The 26,079-nt window shown below is 39.2% G+C and overlaps 1 protein-coding gene across 1 annotated transcript in view; it reads left to right on the forward strand.

Moving 5' to 3' along the window:
• Positions 1-15,382: 15,382 nt before the first annotated feature.
• Positions 15,383-26,079, forward strand: part of LOC138756719 (collagen alpha-1(XXV) chain-like) — a 427,583-nt gene continuing 416,886 nt past the window's right edge. The window contains exons 1-2 of the mRNA XM_069923108.1: positions 15,383-16,081; positions 16,372-16,441. Coding sequence (XP_069779209.1) covers positions 15,791-16,081; positions 16,372-16,441 — 361 coding nt within the window. The 5' untranslated portion in view covers positions 15,383-15,790. The remainder of the gene's footprint in view (positions 16,082-16,371; positions 16,442-26,079) is intronic.

Raw genomic sequence — 26,079 nt, forward strand, 5'->3', positions numbered from 1 at the left:
AAGAAGAAGGGAAAGGCAAGATAAAGGATTTACTTTCTCTTATTAAAGAATACATGGAGTCATTTAAAGAATGGCAAACACAGGAATTTAATGATTTAAGAAGAAGAATAAACAACACAGAAGAAAAAATGAATAAAATAGATATGACCTTAACAGAAATGGGAAAGAAAATGGACAAGATGGAAGAGCGGGCAGTAGCAGCAGAAATGTAGGTAGAGGACTTAAAAAAGAAATTAGAGGAATCTAATAAAAAAGCTATAGAGACACAAGAACTGTTAGCTCAGAAAATAGATATAATGGAAAATTATAACAGAAGAAATAACATAAAGATAGTGGGCCTTAAGGAAGATGAAGAAGGCAAGAATATGAGAGAGTTTATAAAAGATTGGATCCCTAGGATCCTAGGATGTCCAGAACTACAGAAAGAAATGGAAATAGAAAGGGCACATAGAGCATTGGCCTTTAAACCACAACCACAACAAAAACCAAGATCTATTTTAGTAAAATTCCTAAGATATAATACAAGAGAAAAGGTACTGGAGAAGATGATGGAAAAAGTAAGAGAGGGCAACAAGCCACTGGAGTATAAAGGGCAAAAAAATCTTCATTTATCCAGATATAAGTTTTGAACTCCTAAAGAAGAGAAAGGAGTTCAATACAGCAAAGGCGATTTTATGGAAGAAAGGGTATAAATTTATACTAAAGCATCCAGCAGTATTGAAAATATTTATTCCAGGACAACAAAACAGACTATTTTCGGATCCAGAAGAAGCACGAAAATTTGCAGAACAATTACAAAATAGACTGAGGGATGAAGACGTGTAATGAGAGTAAAAATGATCACGATTGATATGTTTGTGGGTAAAGAGGTATAAGAGTGTATAGGTATAATGTGCATACGTGAATGTATCTGTATTTAGAGGAAAATATAGATAGTATAGACAAGAATTAATAAGGGAAGGTAATGGAATAGAGAGAATAAGGAGGGAATTAAAAGAGTGACCTTTGTTACATATGAAAAATGAAATCTTTTCTGGGGGGGCTGGGTGGGGGGGAGTTGTGGTCACTGCAAAATCAGTTGACGCTTGCGAGTGAATTCGCAAACCCAAATGGAGAGGGGAGATGTGGTTGTCCGACAAGGGATAAAGGACAACTCAGGAGGGGAAGGGGAGATTGGGGCTAAAGAAGTTATAAATAGGAGAATAAGGAAAATGTTTAATGTTTTAGGAATGTTGTCTTATAAAGGGTTTAAAATAAGAAAAGAGAAATGGAAAAGGAGGAAAGGTAATGATGGAAAAACGGAAAGGGAAGATAAACAAAGTATAAAATGGCTACGTTGAACTATATGACTTTAAATATTAATGGAATACATAACCAAATTAAAAGGAAGAAACTGCTAAATTTACTGAAAAAAGAAAAAATTGATATAGCATTTGTCCAAGAAACACACTTAACTGAATTGGAGCACAAGAAATTAAAGAGAGATTGGATAGGACATGTAACAGCAGCATCGTATAATTCAAAAGCAAGAGGAGTGGCTATATTAATTAGTAAAAATGTGCCATTTAAAATAGAAGAGGAAATAATAGATCCAGCAGGGAGATATGTAATGATAAAATGTCAGATATATTCGGAGTTTTGGAATCTACTCAATGTATATTCACCTAACGAAGAAGATCAAAAGTTTATGCAAGATATCTTTTTGAAGGTAGTTAATACGCAAGGGAACATACTAATAGGAGGGGATTTCAACCTGAATTTGGATTCAAATATGGATAAAACTGGGAAAAAAATTAACAGAAAGAACAAAGTAACCAAATTTATAATTAAATCAATGCAAGAAATGCAACTTTTGGATATATGGAGGAAACAAAACCCAAAAGAAAAGGAATATTCATATTACTCGGCTAGACATAAAACATACTCAAGAATAGACCTATTTTTGTTATCAGCTAGTATGCAAGATAGAGTAAGAAAAACAATATAAAGCTAGAATACTATCGGACCATTCACCCTTAATATTGACAGTAAAGCTAGAGGACATCCCTCCAAGAATGTATAGATGGAGATTAAACCCCATGCTACTTAAAAGGCAGGATTTTAGAGAATTTATTGAAAAACAATTAAAAATGAATTTTGAAATAAATACGGAATCAGTGGAAGATAAGTTTATACTATGGGATGCAATGAAAGCATTCATTAGCGGGCAAATAATAAGTTATGTAACCAAGATGAAGAAGGACTATAATCAGGAAACAGAGCAGTTGGAAAGGGAAATAGTAAATATAGAAAAAAAATTAGCAATGAAGGAAGATACAACTAAAAGAAGAGAATTGGCGGATAAAAAAATAAAATATGAAACATTACAAACATATAAGGTAGAGAAGAATATAATGAAGACAAAACAAATATTATGAACTGGGTGAAAAAACGCACAAAATCCTAGCATGGCAGCTTAAGACAGAACAAGCTAAGAAAATGGTATTGGCATCAAGGAAAAAAGACAAACAAATTACATATAATCCAAAAGAAATTAAGGAAAACTTTAGAGAATTCTATGAACAATTATACCGAACTGAAAACGAAGGGAAAGAAGGGAAAATAGATGAATTTTTGACTAAAATTGAACTACCAAAACTACAAATAGAGGAACAAAATAAATTAACAGAACCATTTGGAACAGTAGAAATACAAGAGATAATAAAAAAATTACCAAATAATAAGACACCAGGAGAGGATGGATTTCCAATAGAATTCTACAAAATATTTAAAGATTTATTAATTCCGCCCCTCCTAGATGTAATCAACCAGATTGATGAAACACAAAGCTTACCAGATTCATGTAAAACAGCAATAATTACAGTAATACTAAAACAAGGGAAAGATCCACTCTCACCAGCGTCATATAGACCAATATCTTTACTAAACACAGATTATAAGATAATAGCTAAACTATTAGCAAACATATTAGAAGAGCAGGTACCGAAAATGGTAAATTTAGACCAAACTGGTTTTATCAAAAAAAGACGCACAACAGACAATATTTGTAAATTTATTAACTTAATTCATGCAGTAGAAGGAAATAAAGCATCTGCAGTAGCAGTTGCTTTAGACGCAGAGAAGGCCTTTGACAGAGTAGAATGGAATTATTTGTTCAAAGTATTGCAAAAATTCAGTTTACCGGAGAAGTATATTAATTGGATTAAAGCATTATATAAGGGACCGTTAGCGAAAGTGACAGTAAATGGACATGTATCAAAGCAATTTAACTTAAGCAGGTCAACGCGGCAGGGATGCCCGCTATCACCTTTATTGTTTGCGTTAGCTATAGAACCACTAGCAGAATTGATAAGAATAGATAATAATATAAAAGGAATAAAAATAAAAGACAAGGAATATAAAATCAGTCTATTTGCGGATGATGTTATAGTGTACTTAACAGAACCAGAACTATCAATAAAAGAATTATATAAGAAATTGAAGGAATATGGAGAAGTGTCGGGTTACAAGATAAACGTAAATAAAAGTGAAGCAATGCCTATGAATAATGCGGATTTCTCAAAATTTAAGAAGGAATCTCCATTTAGATGGCAAATGCAGGCAATAAGATACCTAGGTGTACAAATAAACAAAAATCTCGGCCAATTATATAAACTCAATTATTATCCACTAATGAAAAAATTACAGGACGATTTAGAGCATTGGAAAGATATACCACTAACACTAATAGGAAGGATAAACTGTATTAAAATGAACATTTTTCCAAGGATATTATACTTATTTCAGGCATTGCCAATACAACTGACAGAAAAATTCTTCAAAGAGTTAAAGAAAATAATAAGGAAATTTTTATGGAGAGGGGGGAAACCGAGGATAGCACTAGATAAATTAACAGAATGGTATAAACAAGGAGGCCTACAATTGCCAAACTTTAAAAATTATTATAGAGCCGCACAATTAAGATACCTATCAGATTTTTATCAAACAAGGGAAAAACCAGACTGGACGAGATTAGAATTAGATAAAATAGGGGAAAAGATACCTGAACACATATTATATAAATGGGATGAAAAATTGGTACAACATAGAACTTCTCCAGTATTACATCATCTCCTCAATATTTGGAAGAAGATTCATGTAGAAAGAAATAAAACAAATTATCAATTACCAAAACTAATATTGACACAAAATAAGTTACTCCCTTTTACAATAGATAACCTTTCCTTAAGAGAATGGGAAAAAAAAGGGATTAAAAGAATAGAAAATTGTTTTTCAGGAAGTAGATTCTTATCCTTTGAACAAATGAGAGATAAGTACAATATAACTGGAGATACAGTGCTGGCATATTACCAATTGAGATCCTACTTGAAGGATAAATTAGGAAGCAGTTTGAGTTTGCCAGAGGGAAGTAACCTTGAATATGTGATTACAGATACAATGTTAATCAAAAGATTTATAACAAATATGTATATTAAACTGCAAGAAAAGGAGAATGAGGAAACAAATGGTAAAACTAAACAAAAATGGGAACAAGATTTAAATATAAAGATAAAAAAGGAAACATGGGAGAAATTATGTTCTGGAACAATGAGAAATACAATAAATACGAGGCTACGTATGATACAATATAACTGGTTACACAGACTATGCATTACACCTCAAAAGTTAAATAAATGGGACCCAACAGTATCTGATAGATGTTTTCGATGTAAAAAAGAAATGGGAAAAACAATTCATGCAATCTGGACATGTGAGAAAGTAGAAAAATTTGGGAAGATCTCAATCAGATATTAAATAAAATAACAGAAAACAATATACCAAAGAATCCAGAGATCTTTCTCCTAAGTAACATAAAAAACAAAGAATTTGGAATTGATTTGGAGGATGCACAAAAAAGATTTGTTAAGATAGCTCTAGCCGTAGCAAAAAAATGTATTATGTCAACCTGGAAATTGGAAGATAATCTGAAAATACAACAATGGTATATAGAAATGAATAAATGTATTCCATTAGAAAAAATAACATATAGTTTAAGAAATAATATTGAAATATTCGAACAAATATGGGAGCCTTACATTAAATAAAATAGCGAAAACCTACCGGGGACAATCATTACCTAAGTTGATGGAAGGAGAAGGAAAGAAAAGAATGGACTCAGTAGAATTTCTGGTGTATTTTTGTTGAATGACAACATTGTCTGACTGGTTTAATGTAACCTAGATTGTATACCTAAAATGGTTGGGGGGGGGGTGGGGGGGTGGCTTGGGAGGAGGGAGGGGGGGGGAGAAAAAAGTCACTGTATATGTGTGAAAAAGAAAAAGTGTGTATCATGGCTAATGTGATTTATGGTGTGAAAAATAAAAATTTTTAAAAAAAGATATACTTAATAGTGAGGAGGTATTTGCCTGAAATGTCCTGGGCTGTGTCCACTACTTTTTGGAAGGGTTTACGCTCAGGGGTATTGGTGTTCCCATATCAGACTGTGATGCGGCCAGTCAGCACAACTTCTACCACATCTCTGTTGAAATTTTCCAGGGTTTCTGATGTCATACCAAATCTCTGCAAACTCCTGAGAAAGTAGAGGTGCTGACATGCTTTCTTCATGATGCCATTGGCTGTGTTGGGTCCAGGAAAGATCTTCCAAGATAGTGACTCCCAATAACCTAAATGTGTTTACCCTCTCCACCTCTGATCCCCCAATGTACACCTCTGGCTTTCCTTTCCTGAAGTCAACAATCAGCTCCTTAGTTTTAGTGACATCGAGTGCAAGGTTGTTTTTGGTGCACCATTCAGCCAAGTTTTCAATCTCCATCCTGCATGCTAACTCATCCTATCCTTTATACAACCCACTACCATGGTATCGTCAGCAAGTTTGTAGATGCTGTAACGCGCTGGCACTTTGTGTTGAATTTTAACCAACAGATGGCTCCATCATGGTGATTCATGGCTACTGTTGTACAAACTCCCAGTGTGAGTTTGAAAGTGTACTCCAGTTATTTGATAGATCATAGGGCTCTTTGCACATAAAAGTGTTCATTAGAGCTATGCTTTCCATTTTTGGCTGTACCACAGTCTAACACTCCCCTGACAGGGAACATGGATACAAGTATCTATCCAATCCAATTGTTGTCCCTCAGTATCTTGAAAACATCATTCAACATATTTGTCAAAGGTCAAGACCTGTGATGTGTCATAACTGTACTTTGTTTCCTTGCATCATCCGTATGTTCCACTAGGTGTCACTGAGATGCTTAGAATAAGTTCAGCCTACATAATGCTTTTATATAAAGACATGTTATTTAAATGCCACTGGAAAATGTTATATATATGAAAAGAGTTTTACAATTTTGGCATTAATTTTTGTATTTTCTCAAGGTCATGCAGAAAATGTATGACCTTGTAGTCATTTCACTGAAAAATAAGATTAATCTGGAATTGATTAACGACAGATACTGTAGAAAGTAATATTGAAATAATGGAAATAATGGAAATGTACATCATAATGCATGCTTAAAAATTGTGTGGATAATGTTAGCATTATTTTACTGAATTATTAAGCATGACTGATGAGACTGTATTATGACTGCAACTTTTTGAATTGACTGTACATTGACATTATTCTGTTTACTTTGTACTTCAAATTATTTTTTTTAGAAAGCATGACTCTTCAAATAACTTCAGTTTAATCTTCACAAAATGATGGACTGATTGACAGATATTGGACCGATTTGGGAAGTTAGAGAGGAGCTGCATTAATCACAAATTTTACAGCAGGTTTGCCAATGACAAAACAATCATATTTTCCAGCAGTAGGTAAAACATTTTAGATTTAAATGTTTTCTATCTTAAATGTAAACTGAATTTGAAAATATAGTCAATCATTTGTGGGTATCTGGCAAAATAAACTTTGTACATTTCTTTAAAACGTGACAACTCAATTCAGATTCACCACACGCTGTTAAATGAAGAACAGTGCACCTACGAGATAACAGAATCTGGAGGATGAAGTGAGATGAGCTGTCCATTAACTCTCCACTGAAGTTGCATGGCAGATCTCTGCACATAGATCCAATAGATGAGTTAGAATGTAGGAATTGGAGAAGTGTAGGTATATTATCCCTCAAACCTATTTAGCCTAATGAACTGCAGGCAGATCTTCAATTGACTCCAGACATTGACCTTCTCCTCATATCTAATAATACCCCTAATTATCAGTTTCTATTATCTTACATTGTAAATTAACCTTTGGAGTTTACAATGTATTCTGAACAGAAAGGTTAATGTCCTCCTCAGTATGGTGTCCTGAACAGTACATGCTGATGAAAATTCTTATTCTGAATTTGTTCAAAATGGCTTTGATCAGAAATCCTCTTTCCACTTTTCATTCAGGACTGGCTGAATAGTCATCACATGTAAAAAAAATATAGAAAAACAATCATAACCTGTTGATACGAAGGATTGAGGTGATAAGGTTTCTTCAATTTTTAATGAATGAATGTGATTCCCTTTATTATTTCTTGTTCTTATTTCCCTTCCCCCCCCCCCCCACCCACACTTCCCATCCCACCCCAAACAGTTTTATATATAAAAGGCAGCACCTCATTCCAACTAACCATTGAACCATAGCACTATAGCACAAAAACAAGATATTTGGTCCATCCAGTCTGTGCCAAATTATAATGCTGCCTAATCCTATTGACCTGGACCGAAACTATACCCTGCATGCCCCTTCCATTCATGTACCTTTCCACATTTTTGTAAATTTCAAAATTGAGCCCTCATTTTTTTGAATACTTTATTTATAAGAGAAGATTTTTAGTTGTGCTGTTTAAATTAAGTAGAATAATACCTAGTGTCGCCGAGAATATTCTCCCAGAATCACAGTGCGGCTTTCGCGCAAACAGAGGAACTACTGACATGGTCTTTGCCCTCAGACAGCTCCAAGAAAAGTGCAGAGAACAAAACAAAGGACTCTACATCACCTTTGTTGACCTCACCAAAGCCTTTGACACCGTGAGCAGGAAAGGGCTTTGGCAAATACTAGAGCGCATCGGATACCCCCCAAAGTTCCTCAACATGATTATCCAACTGCACGAAAACCAACAAGGTCGGGTCAGATACAGCAATGAGCTCTCTGAGCCCTTCTCCATTAACAATGGCGTGAAGCAAGGCTGTGTTCTCGCACCAACCCTCTTTTCAATCTTCTTCAGCATGATGCTGAACCAATCCATGAAAGACCTCAACAATGAAGACGCTGTTTACATCCGGTACCCCACGGATGGCAGTCTCTTCAATCTGAGGCGCCTGCAAGCTCACACCAAGACACAAGAGAAACTTGCCCGTGAACAACTCTTTGCAGACGATGCTGCTTCAGTTGCCCATTCAGAGCCAGCTCTTCAGCGCTTGACGTCCTGTTTTGCGGAAACTGCCAAAATGTTTGGCCTGGAAGTCAGCCTGAAGAAAACGGAGGTCCTCCATCAGCCAGCTCCCCACCATGACTACCAGCCCCCTCACATCTCCATCGGGCACACAAAACTCAAAACGGTCAACCAGTTTACCTATCTCGGCTGCACCATTTCATCAGATGCAAGGATCGACAATGAGATAGACAACAGACTCGCCAAGGCAAATAGCGCCTTTGGAAGACTACACAAAAGAGTCTGGAAAAACAACCAACTGTAAAACCTCACAAAGATAAGCGTATACAGAGCCGTTGTCATACCCACACTCCTGTTCGGCTCCGAATCATGGGTCCTCTACCGGCATCACCTATGGCTCCTAGAACGCTTCCACCAGCGTTGTCTCCGCTCCATCCTCAACATTCATTGGAGCACTTTCATCCCTAACGTCGAAGTACTCGAGATGGCAGAGGTCGACAGCATCGAGTCCACGCTGCTGAAGATCCAGCTGAGCTGGGTGGGTCACATCTCCAGAATGGAGGACCATCGCCTTCCCAAGATCGTGTTATATGGCGAGCTCTCCACTGGCCACCATGACAGAGGTGCACCAAAGAAGAGGTACAAGGACTGCCTAAAGAAATCTCTTGGTGCCTGCCACATTGACCACCGCCAGTGGGCTGATATCGCCTCAAACCGTGCATCTTGATGCCTCACAGTTTGGCGGGCAGCAACCTCCTTTGAAGAAGACCGCAGAGCCCACCTCACTGACAAAAGGCAAAGGAGGAAAAACCCAACACCCAACCCCAACCAACCAATTTTCCCCTGCAACCGCTGCAACCGTGTCTGCCTGTCCCACATCGGACTTGTCAGCCACAAACGAGCCTGCAGCTGACGTGGACATTTACCCCTTCCATAAATCTTCGTCCGCAAAGCCAAGCCAAAGAAAAAGAAAGATTTCTTTTCTGACAGGCCCATATATTCATTTTCCACTAGGGGTCACCAGAGAGCGGGTGAGCAATGAAAACAGCTTGCATTTTTCTGTACCCTGGACTGTTTAAAAAGGAAAGCATCTCCAGCTCAACAGAAACCTGGACTGATCTGTTCACGGAAAAAAAACAGGAGAGTCCAAGTTAAACATGTTGTATCTATAGGCAATGAGGAAGCTGAGCACTTTACAATGTGTGAGCATCACTTCACTGGGCTTAAATTGTGACATTGTTTGGAAAGGATATGCAATGCAAACAAGTATTATGAAACACTGCAAATGTCTGAAAATATTTACAGAATTAAGTTGTTTACAAGTTCATTTCAAATAAAAGGCCTCCATTTAATTGTGACTATATCTTGAATTGTTTTATTAAGTCAAACTATGTTCAGCTTTATTTAATAAAGAATGTTTGCAAATATTTACATTTCGAAGCCTGTACATATTTTATAGCATTTGAGTTAAACAAACACATTTTTCACAAGCTACTTTAGATAAATTGCAAGTTTTTGAAATTTTAATAAAATCAACATGAGCCGCACAAAAAATCCAAGCTTTAATCAGTCTTTTATCCAACAGATATTTCATGACCTCGTGTATTTCCATCAATTCTGTTCACAATCTGGAGCATTTTCCATTGATGATTTAATTGATCAGAACTCATAGTTTTAGTCACTCCCAAGATGCTTGATATGAATTTCATGTGAAAGAAGAATTCTATTACAGTAAGAAATAGATAAAGATCTGTTGAACATTTCTTATGTTAAATGAATATGCTCAATTTGAATGTTTTTGAACTGTTAAATTGATAATTAAAACAAAATCATTGTTTCCATGACAAAATTTTCATTGGTATTGCAAAACAGCTGGTGATTTGTGGTGCGCTGCATGGATAGAGACCACAGTGTGGGATGAGAATTGAAAAGGTTACAAAGCAGCAAGAAAATGACTTATGTTTTTAACAGTACTAAAATATTAATGCTTCCAACAGTGAGTTTAAATGCCTACAATTAATCTTGGGAAACTTAACAATGATCTTGAAATGACTCAATTGGTTCAGATAAATGACCCTGTGATGGGGAAGAAATGATCCAATCTTTCCAAGAGCACTGCCTGTGCAAGGAGAAGATTGAGATTAAAGTGGCCTTCTCATTTCATAGTCATCTAATGGGGAGGAAAGGGATTAAGGTGAATTCAACATGTCCATGCATATTTCTTTAGTGAGAGAGAAGACAATTAGGGTGATTCATTCAGTCCCCATGTGGCAATTGAATGGGGGAAAACATAGCATGCCAATAATCTATTTAGTCTCTGATTGGCATTGCAAAGAAAGGGTGGAATTCCTGTGATCCAGTTGATTTTTTTTTACAGCAGTTCATTGGGAAATGAATGAGAACAAGATAAACCAGTCCATGTGTTGGGGATCTTTGACAAAGATGGACGACATTTAAGGTGAATTTCTTGGTCTGTGGATGGCCCCTGATTTTGGATTGCAAGGTGATCCCAACTGCTCATCATGTGATTTTAATGTAAAGGAACAGAGTGATCTAATATGTCCATCCATATGCTTTTATTGATTATTTGACCTAATCACTCCCTGCCAGTCCCTTTAAAGTGATCAAGGGTGACTATATAAGGTCATTTTATGGTGGTGTTTCGTGCTTGTCTGATATGTTAATAGAGAAAGACGGAGGTTAAGGGGCTTTATTCCTTTTGTTCATGTCCTATGTGGGAGAACTAAGGCAGCTACATTAAACCATCCAGACAATTTGTGGCCCTGAGAGGAATAGAGTTGTGGTAAGGCCATGCAGCTAATCTGTCTCTGGTGCCAAAACAGGGAAAACCTGGGGATAAAGTGAGCCAGCAAGTTGAAGCACAGCACTATTTAAAGTGCTTAGGGTTCTGGCGGCCTTCCTAATCCAAGCCCAGTGCTTTATCATGGGGAAAGCAGTCTGTTTGGAAAGGAATGGGGACAAAGGTGATCTAGTCAGTGGTTCTTCATTTTGAAGGAATAGGTTTAAGGGGCATTCATTCTGGTGATTCCTTTTGATCTCTCTCAGATTTGTAATGGAGAAGGATGATTAAAACCTAATGCAATCAGTTTATTCTTGTTTTATTTTTAAGTGGAGAAGGTGTGGGGTTAATTCTTCCCCTTACAGGGCTGAAAAGGGATCACTTAAAGCTTACTCCCTCTCTGTTGAGGGTTTTGCTCCCCTATTGAACATTTGTCCCCTTTCTCTTTCAAAAACTCATTCACCCAGGATCACCTTAAAATCACACATTTACCCATGCAGAGACTGAGTCACCTCATCCCACATTTTCCGTGTTAAAGAGATGGGTAGAAACAGATGGAGTCATTTTAACATTATACTTGACCCATTAAAGGGTCACATGTGGACAAACTGAGTCAACTCAGAATTATGGACAGACAGACTAGGTCACATACTTTCCACATCAGAGGGTCATGCAGAAACAAACCCAAATGTCTTAATTCCACTTCTTCCTCATTGAAGAGCTCACAGAGAGACTGGACCTCCATTACCCCCACTTGCCACCTGTCCCAGTATAACTCTTTAATGGAGAGAGATAGAATTTAAAGTGATGTAATATATATATTTGTATGGCCATTTATGTAGCAAGTCAGCCAATGTGATTGATCCAGTCAATCAAGGTCTGATCCAGTGATGAAAGGAGCAAAGTTTAGATGATTGGATCTCTGTGAATGGCTCCTTAATAGAGAAAGAATAAAGTCACAGTGATCCAATCAGTCCATGCATGAAGAAATTCTGGGATTAAAATGATTCAATCCATGCAAGGTTTTTTAATGGGAAGGAATGGTAGTTACACTGATTCAGTCACACTCACATATCACTTTAAGTAATCCCTGTGCCATTGGAGCTCTGTGATTAGTAAGGGATTGCTTAAGGCTGTATGTGAGTGAGAAGGGAAGGTTGAGAACCATTGCTCTAGACCCAAATGTTACTGAAATATTTTGCTTGAGAAAAATTGCCATTGGCCATTTGCGTTGGAGTTATGAAACCATGCACATAACAAGTCAATGAGGTATGATTAAAACTGGTTTTCAATCCTTTTTCTTTCCACTTACCTTAAGCAATCTCTTACTAATCACAGAGGACTAATGGCATAGGGAATACTTAAAGTGGTATGTGAGTGGAAAGAAAAAGGTTGAGAACCACTGGTCTAGTCTGTCATAACGTGAGCCTGTTAACAGAGCAATTGGACTTAGATGACATTGCCAAGTTGTTCACATCCCATTTATGGAAAGGAAGGTGGTTAAGGGGATCTAATCCTGGCGTATAGAGGGGAGGAATGGGTCACCTGACTGTCTGTGGTCCTTCACTAGAGAAAAAGTGTGAATGAAATGATCCAGTGGTTGCTCTTCAACAGTGAAGTGTAGGATTAAGGAACCTGTCGCTCCATGCAAGGGACCTTTATGAGGAAAATGTGTGGCTAAGGTGACCTAGTCATTTAATGTGGAGAGAGGGTAGTTTTGGCACTTGAGATGGTCTATCCATTGATGAGGAAGGAGTGATGTTAGCATTATTAGTTGTTTGAACATGGCTCTTTAATTGCAAACTAGTGAGGTTTAGGTCATTCAATCCAGTAGTGCATGTATTAACTGGATCAGTTTAACATCATACCTTCATTTAAATACTATTCAGTTACTGATTGAAGCGTTGGCTGGCATGATTAGCCTAGCGGTTAGCATAATGATAATGCAGTGCCAGCGATCTGGGTTCCAATCTGAGGCTGTCTGTCAAGAGTTTGTAAGTTTTCCCCATGTTTTCTCTAGGTTCTCCAATTTCTTCCCACCCTCCAAAATGTGTGGGGATGCATTGGGCAGCACAAGTTGAATTGGCCAGAATTGGCTTCTACTGTGCTGCAGGAACAGATGGAAAGGAATGAGCAGGTGGTAATCCAGTCTCCATGAGCAGGGTAAATAAAGGACATTATGGTTATGTGATTATTCACAACCCTTTCATGGGAACGAATTTCATTATGGTGAAATATCCAGACTGTGCAAACTGTAATCCCAATAATAGGAGACTGCAGCTACTGGAATCGAAAGCAAACATAACCTACTGGAGAAACTTAATGGCTCAGGCAGCATCAGTGGCGATGGGGTGAGTTGGAGGGTCAGGAAGAATGGCCAGTATTTTGAGCAGATTTTTTGGGTCAAACCATTGACCATTCTTTTTTCTCCCATTGATGCAGCTTGACCCATTGAGTTCCTCCACCAGATTGTGTTTATATCTCAATATAAGAGCCCATCTAAATCCAACTTTAAATAACTTGTCCTGACACCTAGTGCAATGGTGCAGTTCTCCTTGAACAAGCTTCCACAGGAATAAATGAAACAGTGCTCAACCTACGCCACCTCCACTCCAGGACTAAGGTTGCTCAAACCTCTGTCAGGTAGCTGCAGTATACACTTAACATTGAATGTGCACAAATTCAGAGAACAAATCAGCAATAGCGTGGGAGCTCATTCAATGAAGCATCTGAGAGGCTGGGCTTTATAAGTACAAAATGAAGGACCTCTATCCCCCATAACAAACCTCTGATCAAAAACAAAACACTTAAAAATCACTGGCTACAACTTATATCTTGGCAACTGCTTCTTCATGCAGACATCGATGATGAAATTCACCATCATTTTCAATGCACCAGCACAGAGTTTGGCTGACTGAGGGGAAAGTATTTTTTAGATCGACTTCAAAACTAGCATAGAGCTCATGATCTGCATGGCAAAAGGGATCCCTTCCTTCCTGCATGTTGTGAAAAGATTACCAAAATTCTCCCAATCTACAGGAAGGATAAGTGATCCTCAAAACAGTTGCTTGAACTGAAGGGTGTCTATCATCCTTCACCCCTCCCAAATTCACCAATCTTTCACTGGCCTCTCCTCACCTTCTTCTCACTCTCTCCTTATTTTAGTTATCTCCCCTCTCCATCAGTGAAGGTGTTTTGACCCAAAATGCCTTCAGCTGGCTATTTCCCACCTCCCACCCCCACTGCCACCGCTAGTCACTGAGTTCATCCAGTAGATTTTTTTTCTGCTCCAGAAGCGTCACTTTTGTCTCCAATCACTTGACCCTCACTGCGTTCACAACCAGGTGTTCTGAAAACTCCTTTGAAAAGATGCAGCATCCCCATGGACTTGCATGAATCCCTGGCCTCTGATCACTTAAAGTGGGGAAGAAACTTCCTGATGGCCTTAAAAACCCTGATTCCATGTACGGAGAGCACACACTTGCCCTGTGTAACTGACAGAAGGAGGGGACGCCCTCACAAATCATCCACCCAGGCACATTCCACCTGCACCCTTCTTTCCCCTCCTGCTGTGGAAGAGTTTGTGGCTCCCACTTGGACCTGAAAAAATAACATACTGGAAACAGTGAGCAGGTCAGGCAGCATGGGTGGAAGGTTAAACTGAAGATAACGTTCATCAACTTTCATCCAGTTTAAAGAGAGGAAAGGCAAGGAATGAATTGGATGTCTTTTTGTCGCCTTTACAGTGAAAAACGTTGTTTCGGGTGCAACCCAGATAACTTCATCTCTACATAGTGCAAGAGTAAAAACAGTCTTACAGAAGGAGAGGGGAGAGCGTTAAAGAACAGTGAAACGGTGGGGGTAAGGTGATTGAGTCAGAGCCGTTTGCTCGGGAACTTGGGCTGGCGGTCCGTTTCATTGGGCAAAGGAGTGGGGTTAATGTGATCCAAGTCTTGCACGTCTCTTTATCTCCTGATCCCGTCAGGGTGTATGCAGTGGCCTCCATGAGTTCAGACCGGCCAATATTTTCGCTTTGTCACTCTGACCATATGCCGGGGGGGGGGGGGGGGGGGTTAAATATTTAAATGCACTGGAAGTTGCACGTTCTTCTCGGGCTTTGCCCCGCCCTTGGGGTTGCGCGGAACTTGTCAGATCAGGGGACGAGGAGCTGCTTCCCGCACCGGCCATCCGCGGGAGGGAGGTCTGTCTGAATATCTAAACAGAATTATGTTAATCAGCTGGCGACTGGAGCCGTATTTACCGTCTGCGGTCGGTACGCGGCAAACTAGTCCAGAATATTGGATCGCTGGCGAGCTGCAGAGAGGAGAGGCAGGAGCGGAGCCCAACATCTTCACTCAGTTACAGGAGCCACAGGTAGAAGCGGCCACCGCAACAGGTCAGACGAGGCGACGATAAGAAGCCCAGCTGCCCAGAACCGGGAGGAGCAGCAAAAGAGAGGGCGAAATCTTTCTCCGTGTTATGAATTATTGCATTGTCCAGTCTTCTGCTTGAAGCTGAGGAGTTACCGGTGCTGATTTCCACCCCCTCCCATTCTTCCTTGCACCCTCTGGGGTTTTATGCGTTGAGAAGGGGACTGGCGGTGAGACGAACCATGCCGAAAGCGTCCACGGAGCGCAGTTCCAACCGGCAGGTTGAAGGGGCCGGAGCGGCTCGGAGCCCGTCCCCGGGACTCGGGGGCTGCTGGACTCTTTACAACGTGCTCTCCCTGGGCTCGGTGGCTTTCTGTATCTGCCTCAGCGTTAAAACCTCGCAGCTGGAAGAGAGAATCCTCGATCTGGAAAACGTGAAGGGAGATGCCTTGCTGCCTCCCCTCAGCCCGAGTTCGGCGGCGGATCGGATGCGTGTGCTCGTCCAGGAGAGAGTGGACCACCTCCTGAACCAGGTAACGCTCAGCCCTGGCGGTGAGCGATCGCCTCCCGAGGGTCGCTCCTGGGGGACATCCCAATGTTAACAGGAGCAGAGAGGGACTGCAAATCCGCCCACCCAACTGACAGGAGTGGCAAGTCCACATGTGCCTCTCGGTTGCCCCGCTCTGTTCTGCCACATTGCCCTGATGTCCTGGGTTCGTGGTCCTGACACAGTTCAAAACCTAGTGCATGGGGTTTCCCCATCACTTCAGGCAAGGTCCAGTCCCTGAAATGCAGATGATAATATTATTCTTTCTTCCAACAGAGATTCCACGAGGACACCGTGAGGCGCAGACATGCCAGAGAAGTATCAACTGAGTGCAGCTGCCCTGCCGGTAGGTGGACGGTGTTGACGAGCGTGGAACCGGGTACCTGTTGTGACTCACGAAGAGCAGATACTGTATTTCCTCCGAATCGCTGCCCATAACATGCTCACCTCTTTCCTGCTCATTGCCTTCAAAGTTTAACTTGGGAGGGAGAGAGGGGGGAGGGGGGGGGAGGTTTCATGGGAATAGAGAGAACATTTTCCCAATGGTGATTTTAAATTCCACTCGAAGCTGCAAATGAAGAACTTGGAGTGGACGTTAAAACAAACGCGATTTATTTCATCGAGGTGGGTCAGAGGAGCAAAGTGGCGTTCAGAAGCAGTCCGAATGAATGACTATTATTCTGCGGCTGTCCTCTTCATCCCTCCCTCGTCTACATCTTTGATATAATTTCTCTCCAGTACAATCCAGACTCCACCACATCCTGATTTTATTTTTGAGTGTGTGATCATTTTTGCCTCTGGTGCAGGTGAGAATGCACCACCCAAATTGACGGGACCATGACCAACATGGTCAAGCACTGCTGTCTTATTCTGCTTCAATGATCAAGTGATTTCCACCCCCCCCACCCCCCATAAAAGCCACCAGGCTGGACCTTTCTACACCCATCAATTCCTCACCCTAAATCAATGGTTCTCAACCTTTTCCATTCCACTCACGTACCACTTTAAGTATTCCCTATGCCATAGATGTTCTGTGATTAGTAAGGAATTGCTTAAGGTGGTATAAGGGTGGAAAGACAAAGGTTGAAAACCACTGTTTTAATCGTCCCTCATTGACTGGTTATTTGCAAGGTTTCATAACTCCAAAGGAAATGGGCCAATGAGAATTTTTCTCAAGCAAATTAATTTCGTAACCATTGGGTCTAGAGCAGTGATTCTCAACCTTCCCTTCCCACTCACACACCACCTTAAGCATCCCTTACTAATCACAGAGCACTTATGGCATAGGGAATACTTAAAGTGGTATGTGAGTGGGGGAAAAAAGGTTGTGAATCATTGTATTGGATTTGTGAGATAACATCTTTCTGATGTAACCATGTAAGCTGGTTCTCCTTCTGTAGGGACCGCTCCCTCCATGACTCCTTTGTACACCCTTCCTTCCCCACCCATCACCCCCCCAGCACCACCTTCTGTGGTTGTAGGAGGTGTAATACCTGCACCCACACCTCCTCTCTCACCATGGTCCAAAGTCCCAAACAGACCTTTTGGGTGAAGCAACACTTCACCTGTACCTCCAGAAACTCATTTACTGTATCCAGTGCACCCTCTGTGGCCTTCTCTACCTCAGAGAGACCAGTTGCAGATTAGGAGATCACTTGGCCCAGCACCTCCTCTCCATCCACAACAAAAGCGACTTCCCCATAGCCAACTATTTCAATTTTGAGTCACACTCTCAAGCTCGCATGTCTGTCCGTGGCCTTTCACACAACCCCACCCTGACCACCCACAAAATGGAGGAACAACACCTCATTTTTCATCTGGGCAATCTCCAACCCCAGGGGATGAACATTGAGTTCACTGCATTCCACTAATCAGCTTGCCTTTTTCCCCCCTTCCCCCCACAACTAGTTATTCCAGTTCCTACTTCCTTTCTCTCTCCACCTAGCCCAGACTTCCCCCCCCCCACCCCTCCACATCATCTCCCACCCTCACCCACTTCCCCCTTCCCCTCTTTTGTTGAGACATTTCTCTTGTTCCCCCACACCTTAATGAAGGGCTCAAGCCTGAAACATTGGTGATGCATCTTTACCTTTGCTGAATAAAGGCACTTTTTGACCTGCTGAGTTTCTCCAGCATTTGTGTGCTTCTCCCCAATAAGTCCATGTTTTTTCAAATGTGACTAAATCCTGTTTCTAATAAAATTCTCCAATAATTTGTCTATCACTGATACAAGGGTCTTTGAAATAGTAGATCATGCTGCCCCCACCCCAACTCCCTTTTGTCTCTCATTCCCATCTGGTTGAATGGATAAAACTTAACCTGTTTTTACTCCCACCAATCTGAGGTCCAGAATGGCCTCCTTTACATACTCAAGGTGTCCCTTGGTGAACTAACATTTATTTCTTCATGCTTGCTGACAACATGCTGCTAGATCTCTCCACTAACCCTCTCAATTCCTCCATAATCTAAAACTTACTTGTGGATTGCTTCCAATTTGTAAAAATTAAACAAATAATTATAGTCCTTTCCACAAACTTTTTTGCCCCCTCATCTTCAATTCCAAGACTTGCTCCTAACCTGTTTAATGTCTAACACTAAACAAGGCAGTTTACATTAGCATCCCATTTGGCTTTGAAACAAGTCTTTAAAGTCACATCCTGTTCATTGTAAAGGCAGCTGACTTCCACCTTCATTTTATCATTCAATTTCAACAGATGGACACAACCTGCTGCTGCCCATATGTCTTTTATTTCCAAAATGAATTTGCTAACATATCACTGATCTGCTTTCCTCCATAATTTAACTCATCCAGGGTTATGTTGCCTACACCAGTGGCCATTACTCCGGTCTCTGTTTTGCATTTTCTCCACTTCCACAATTTAAAGTTTAACTCCTCAGTATCACATCCTCATGCTCTTGATCCTTTTCATCTCCTTCCTCTTTCCAGGCCTACAATCTACTAGTAAGTGTCCTCCAATAATTTTTAACTTCTTGCAAACCATCCAGCTCGATTGCCCCATTTTTAGTTTTCAGTTATGCATACATTGAAATACCCTCCACTACATTTTTGTTTCATTACCTTTCATGAAGATTCTCCTTGTCTGAATACATTTCTCTGGTGACATGGAAAGTATTGCTATTTTGAAGGCATAAATGAAAGTGGTTGTTATAATCTGTGCAACTGAAGATTAAAAAAGATTATCGGAATCAGTGAGAAAACTTTATCTTTGCAAGGAGTCAAGTGATTGACGGTGCATATTGGAAATTTGGGTGTGCTGCACTTGATCATCTGGAATTGTTTGGTTCTTGTGCAGTGCTTACTTGTATCAACATCTTTCATTGAAACTCCTTGACATGAGTAGAATAATAGGAAACCTTCCCTCTTTAATTTAAAAAAAAAAGTCAACCTAAAGCTTGTAGCACTTCAATAATGTCCTTTTTTTTAAAAAAAAAAGCTCACAATTAACAAATGATAGCTTCAACAGAATATTGTGAGAATATTGGAAGATGAAATCAATAATTGCCTCAACATACTATTTATCTAAGTTTGTAATATTTGTTTTAATAGAATTGTTAAATTATTGGATTACAAATGTTGTGGATAACACTTTTTTCAACCTCAAACTATACCTGCCTCATATATAATTCTGCTTTCATCTTACTTTAGAAAGGAAAATCCACTTTTCTGAAACCCTACTACGGTGGAAAAATGTTTAAATAAACGATACAGTATGCGCTCAGAATACAGAGTGGTATGATTAAGTCAGAAAAAGATATGTAATTAATCAGATACATTCAGAAAACACATAATGATTGATTCCAGGGACTTCAGTGCCTGAAGTAGCACATCAAATTGTGTCACATTGCTTGTTATAGTTGTGGGACAAATTTCAGGAAAACTGAGGAACATGCAAGAATATTTTTGCTTCCAAGTCTCACACACAATGTGCCCTTCCTTCCATGTCAGTGAGTCTCCACAGCATAGTTTTTTTGTATAAATCCCTTCCGTACATCTCACATGGTACGGCATGTCCACTGTAACATAGCATGGAAACAGGCCCTTCATCCCACCTTATCCATGCTGGCCAAGGTGCCTATCTTAGCTATTCCCATTTGCTTGATTTTGGTCTATATCTCTAAACCTTTCTGATTCAAACACCTTTTAAACAAAGTAATTCTACCGATCTCTACTAGCTCTTCTGGCACATGGACCCTACCCTCTAAATGGAAAAAACGTCTTCCTCAAGTTTTATATAAATCTTACCCGTCTTGCTTTAAGCACATCTCTTTTGGGGGAAAAAGACTGTGACTATTTACTCTATCAATATACGTCATAATTTTATAAACCTCTTCTTAGTATCCACATTGCTTTTCATGGATTGGTCCATTAGTTTTAATTCAATTGTGATTGTTTTGTTAAGCTACCAAGGAAGAGCACAACTTACCTTTCCTGTAGTACATCTGTGGTGCAATCACGCCACTTTAATGGTACTAAACATCTCTCTTTTGTCAGAAGCAGACAGCTTAAATAAAGCAGCGGAAGAGTTTTTTATCCTAAATGATTATTTTGTTTACTACAGGATCTCAATTTTCAGTGGAGAATTTCATTTCAGATCAGGTTTTGTCCAATCAAATTCAAAATGATGTTATTTAGCTCAAGCTCTAAATTGTTTTACATTATGAAATGTCAAATTACCAACATGACTTGTGCAGTGCAACTTTCTCTATTCTGTGATAAGTGAGCAGGAAATAAAATTGGAACTTGTAGGGCCATGATTTGAATTATGTTCCTCAGCCAGAAAGGAGTTTCAAATCTGAATTTGTTAATAAATCCCAGCATCTACTAAACAAGAGCAGGTACTGGATAAGAAAAGTTTGATTGAAATACAGTTAAAGTAATTGTCTACAGTGTCTTATTAATGCATGGAAGGAGAAAAATGAGGATTATCAAAAGTTTTTAAAGTTAATAAATCAGCCTATGAATGAAATATAGTTTTTTAAAATCTTCTATTCAACTCTTTGCCATTGATAAAGAACATTGATTAATCTATCTTGTGCTAGATGGAATGAATATTTTTATGAATGAACAATATTAGAATATTGAAATGTTAACAGTTAATATTGACCTCCGTTTGCCACCAGATATAGCTGTTATTTACTAAAGATTAAGAATGTACGTGTCATTTTTTCTGAATTTAGAGTAGAATTTTTAAGGTAACTACTTTTGCAATGGAAATTATGGGAATAAATAAAAGTTTTTGCTGAATTAATGTCATTTCTGTCCTGCTCACCACAGTTTTGTGGTCTCTTTGCAAATCGATTTAGAGCCATCTTTAGAAGTTGCCTGAGGAAATGACCTGCCTGGTGATTGATGTGTTTCTCAGCAAACAGACCTGCATGTGGTCTGAGAAGTAGATGCTTATTGGGGATATGTTGCCAGTTAAAATAAACATGATCTATTGTCTTGGCACTTTGATGCATGTGTTTTCCTGATGTGGATGAAATGTATTGCACTAGTTATATCTTTGTTATAGATGCTGTTAATCTAGATTTTATCATTTTAAAATGAAACCAATTAAACCCAATTGAACCAGTGCATTGCTTGGTACTGAGCAGACCTGTGTCTCAACAAGTTTGTGTTCTTACCTTGCATATCAGATAACAATCTTCTACAGATAATATTTTGTAATGTGAAGATGTATTGTCTAAGTTTTCAACTTGGTGAAAACCGTAGACCTTATTGTTAATTATGATCCATTAAATTTCTGTTCATCTGTGCTGTCAAGAAGATTATGATGAATTGTCACAGTATTTAAAAAGTCCCAGTTTATGTGCATCACAAAATTAGGATTCAGATTTCTGTTGGATCCCTCACTCTTTGATTTTAAAACCAGGAATTATAAATTTGCTGCCAGAAACTATATTCATTCACTCCTTGATAGTTACAAATATTAGTATACCAGAGCACTGTAACTGTACATTGTAGCATGGTGATTGATGCTTTGATTTCCTGCACTGGCCAGGTGTATCCGAAGGGGGATCTATCTGATCAGCACCTCACCTTACTTTTAGGTTCAGGTGATATTAAGATAGTCATGCATTTTTTTAAATATAGCACTTGCTCAATAGCACTTGCTCATCGACCTGTTCATTTACCATACCCAATGTGCTGGAGAAACTTAGAAGGTCATGTAGCAATGCACAGGAAAGAAAGAGTGACCAACATTGGACCTGGTGATGAAGAGCCCGAAAGGTTGGTTACCCTTTAATTCCTGTTGCTTCTGCATGGCCTGGTGTATTTCTCTAGCATATTTGTGTATTGTACTTGATACCAGCATTTGCAGACTTTCTTGTTTAATGGTTTGTCCATTTACCTTCAACATCTAAAGCTGCTGGGCTCATTACATTTGAGGAAGCTAGTTTTTTTTTTAAAAAACCATAATATTTATCTGCTATTTCAGAATTGGTTTTCTCGGGTACAATTCTAGTTTTTTCTACAGGTAGTCATGTGGCTTTAAATTATGTGTTCTAACTGATGGTCCTTGACTTGCCTATTCCGAGTGAACTGTTGACCAGCCTGTTTGACATTCGTTGCAAGTAAATTATTGGGAAAATATCTGACAGATGGTCATAAAACAGCATTTTGAGAGGCACAAATTAATCAAGGACAGTCAGCATGGAGTTGCTAAGGAAAGGTCATGTCTGACTAACGGAAGTGATTGCTTTGAGGTGGTAAAAAGGCAGTGTAGTTGACAGAAGTGGAGAAAGTTCTCAGCTTCAGGAAGCTGTCAACGGGCTTGTTAAGTGAGCTCAAAAACTGCAAATGGAATTCATTTTGGAGAAAGGCAAGTAGTAGTGTGTTTGGAGAGAGCAAACCAGACCATAAATGATGAGATAAGTGGTAGGATACTACTTGTATCTGTACCAGACACTAGAGAGAGAGCAAAGATCAAGGAGGAGGTTTACAAGAATATAACCAGAGCTATAGTTAAGGAAGAGAGACAGTTCCAAAGAAAACAAATCTGGTCTAGATAAAGTAGAATGAGCTAAGATATAAAATTATTGAGCCCCAGACAAGGCAAATAGTAAATAACTATTTTACTAGATAGGTCAGTAATTAGTGGGGATAAATTCATGTTAATTGATGATAAATTGAGGACTTTGAGGGGAAAAATATTTCTGTTATTAAGTATTCACTGCTTGAAAAGGAGTAGAATCACTCATCACATTTAAAGAGCACCTGTATTTAAAGAATAGATCCATAAAGCTGGGAGGTGGGGTCAACCTAATGTCCAATTTTTGGCCATCAGAGATTTGGCCCACCTGATTCTGTGATTTTATAATTCTACAGTTCAGTTATTTGCATTCAAAATATGAGGACAATAGATTGAGTTTAGAGGGGAAAAAAGTGAGGTTAGTTGATCACTGCATGGAACCATGTGCTGGTGTCTCTGCATCTACATTGATCGACAGATCAAAGATTAACAACTGAAAGGTGCAGATGATGTGTGCATTTGGGCTAGCATTGGAAATGGTAAATATCATCAGCTCTGCTCTTGTTCCCTTTGTCTCTTCCTCCTCCTGTGGATAATGCACAGATATCCTATGTATGTTGCAGCCACCTTTTGGTATCGCTTCAGTTTGATCAGTTAAAAACAGATATTTCAAGTATTCCATCTTCTTTAGGTTTGATGATCTCCTTCATGTTTATTGTGCCTCAAAACTAATATTTATTCATATATGCAGTAGCTTAGAGGGTGTACAAAAATATTTTTTCCAGACAAACTGCTTAATTGTAAAGTTAGCTGACCAGTGTTTTTCAAAGGTAGAACTTTGCTATTCTTACCATATCTTCTAATATTCTAAGTTCAAATTTATTTTCCCAGTCCATACCATCACAGACCACTCTGAGATTCTATATTAGCCCAGTTCTCCTCCAGACAACCTGAGGATGGGCAGTAAATGCTACCACATCAATGTTGTCTCCATCCAGGAATCTACTTTTAAAGGAAATATGAGTCTCCTTTGCTTATTAGAGGAGTGTTGCAATAAGTGAAAGATCAGTGGTCAGATCAGTGGAATCTGCTTGCAAAGCCTCAACAATCAGCCCCATTACCTCGTGTTAATGAATCAACATCAACTGCTTGACTGAAGCAGCTAAAATGCTCTTGAACGCAGGATTTGTGCAGTAATGACAAATTTAAGAGAAATATCCTTCTGCTGAACTAATGTAGTATAAAATATTTATTGGGGAAATCTGAATGGGCAGATTGAATAAAATGGATAGGAAATTCCATGCTAAATTGTTAGAATATGATGGAATTGAGTTTTAGCCATAACTGACATTCCAAATTTCATTAATTTTGAAGTGGTTTTCAGTCATTGCTCAAACTCATTTGCCAATTGTCAAACGCAAGTTCACTTCTAATACAGTCATGTAGTACTGGAGAAGGATTTAAAATAATCCCTTGCTACATTGGGTGGTTTGATTTGTATAGAAGAAAGTGTATTATTGGGAAGAGAACCATTTTAATGAGTGTTTGAGCCAATGGTAGCCAACCTTGTTCTATAAAAATGACTTTGCAAAATTACACTTGGCAGTTATTTTTGAGAATGAGCACAAAAAATGGCTTTTCTTTAAGAACTTCTGAGAGTTGCAGATGGCTGGCATCAGCGGAAGTTTAATTTGCGCTAACATGCTGAAATTGTTCTGATCTGTAATATATTTCCTCGGCATGATCTTGCTGTAATTAATAGTGGATATGTGAAAATTTGTCTGGGTGTGATCAATTGATGGCACATTAATCATAGGTTTTCATTGAGGTGAACTTTGGATGCTGTAATTTGCTGCCGTTGATGATCCAAATCCATTTTTTCACTCTTTAGCTGGATTATGGGATTGGGTAGTGCATGTAGCTGGCAAGGTAAACGCTATCCCTAATAGTCCAGAAAATTTTGTCGTCTTGAGCCAGGCTAGTCTTTGTGTTTTTCCTCTGATGGGCGAGGAACTCCGTCTGGGATTTTGTTCCAAAAATGACGAAGAATTGGTGATGTATTTCCAAATGGTATGTTTTTATTTAAATTGAATTTGCAGGTGCTGATGTTTCTCTGATATTTTGGCATTCTTTTGTGTTGTAAAAAAAATCAGGAGTGTGAGTGATCCTGTCGGCTGAGTGCCCGCACTGGAATGAGTGAATGTTTAACGTGGCACATGGCCTTTCAAACAAGCGGGTATTTAGCAACCGATGACGTTGAGCATCTTGGTTATTATTGGAGGTCTCAATTAAAATTTTTGTTATGCAGTGGCTGAAAGATAAAATTTAATGTTTTCATGCCCTTGATCATTGTGACTTCATAAAACTACTGGCACTACATCCTGCATCCATGCTTAGACTGCGGTGCTCATGTTTGACCTCACATGGCCCTCTCCTTTCCCCTCCTGGCTGCTTGCCAGCTGCCATGTTCAAACATCGTTGTCTGAGGTGCTTATGGAATTTGGAGCTCCAAATTTTTCTGATGTAAAAACAATAGGATTGGTATTAATTCTTGGTATTGACTGCTTGTAGGCCTGGGTACCTTTGTGGTCCAAGGCCCACAATGGTCTTGCTACTAAATTCATTGTTATGAGCCAGCAACAGGGATCTCGCGCAGTGCCTGCTTTGGTCCAAAGGGTTATGCCTATTCACAAGTGTGATCCCTGCACCCATTTCTGACATTTTTCCAGTTTGCTCTCCATAGAGCTCTGCCAACCTCTTGCTGCCTTAGATGAGAATCAATACATTATTGTGCACATCAGGTTGTGTGCACTCTTATTTGTGAAGATGACACACAGGGCTTCTGAAGCCGGCTATGTGCTTTGTGTATCCTGGAACCTTCAGATGTTTAATAGAGACAAAAAATAACACCCCAAAAAGTAGCAAATCAGTGTAAATATGCCATGACTTGGCATGGTCATAGTAAGCCAAGCACACTGTAACTTAGCGT

This window comes from Narcine bancroftii, chromosome 3, assembly GCF_036971445.1.
Source record: "Narcine bancroftii isolate sNarBan1 chromosome 3, sNarBan1.hap1, whole genome shotgun sequence".
NCBI classification, from domain to species: domain Eukaryota; kingdom Metazoa; phylum Chordata; class Chondrichthyes; order Torpediniformes; family Narcinidae; genus Narcine; species Narcine bancroftii.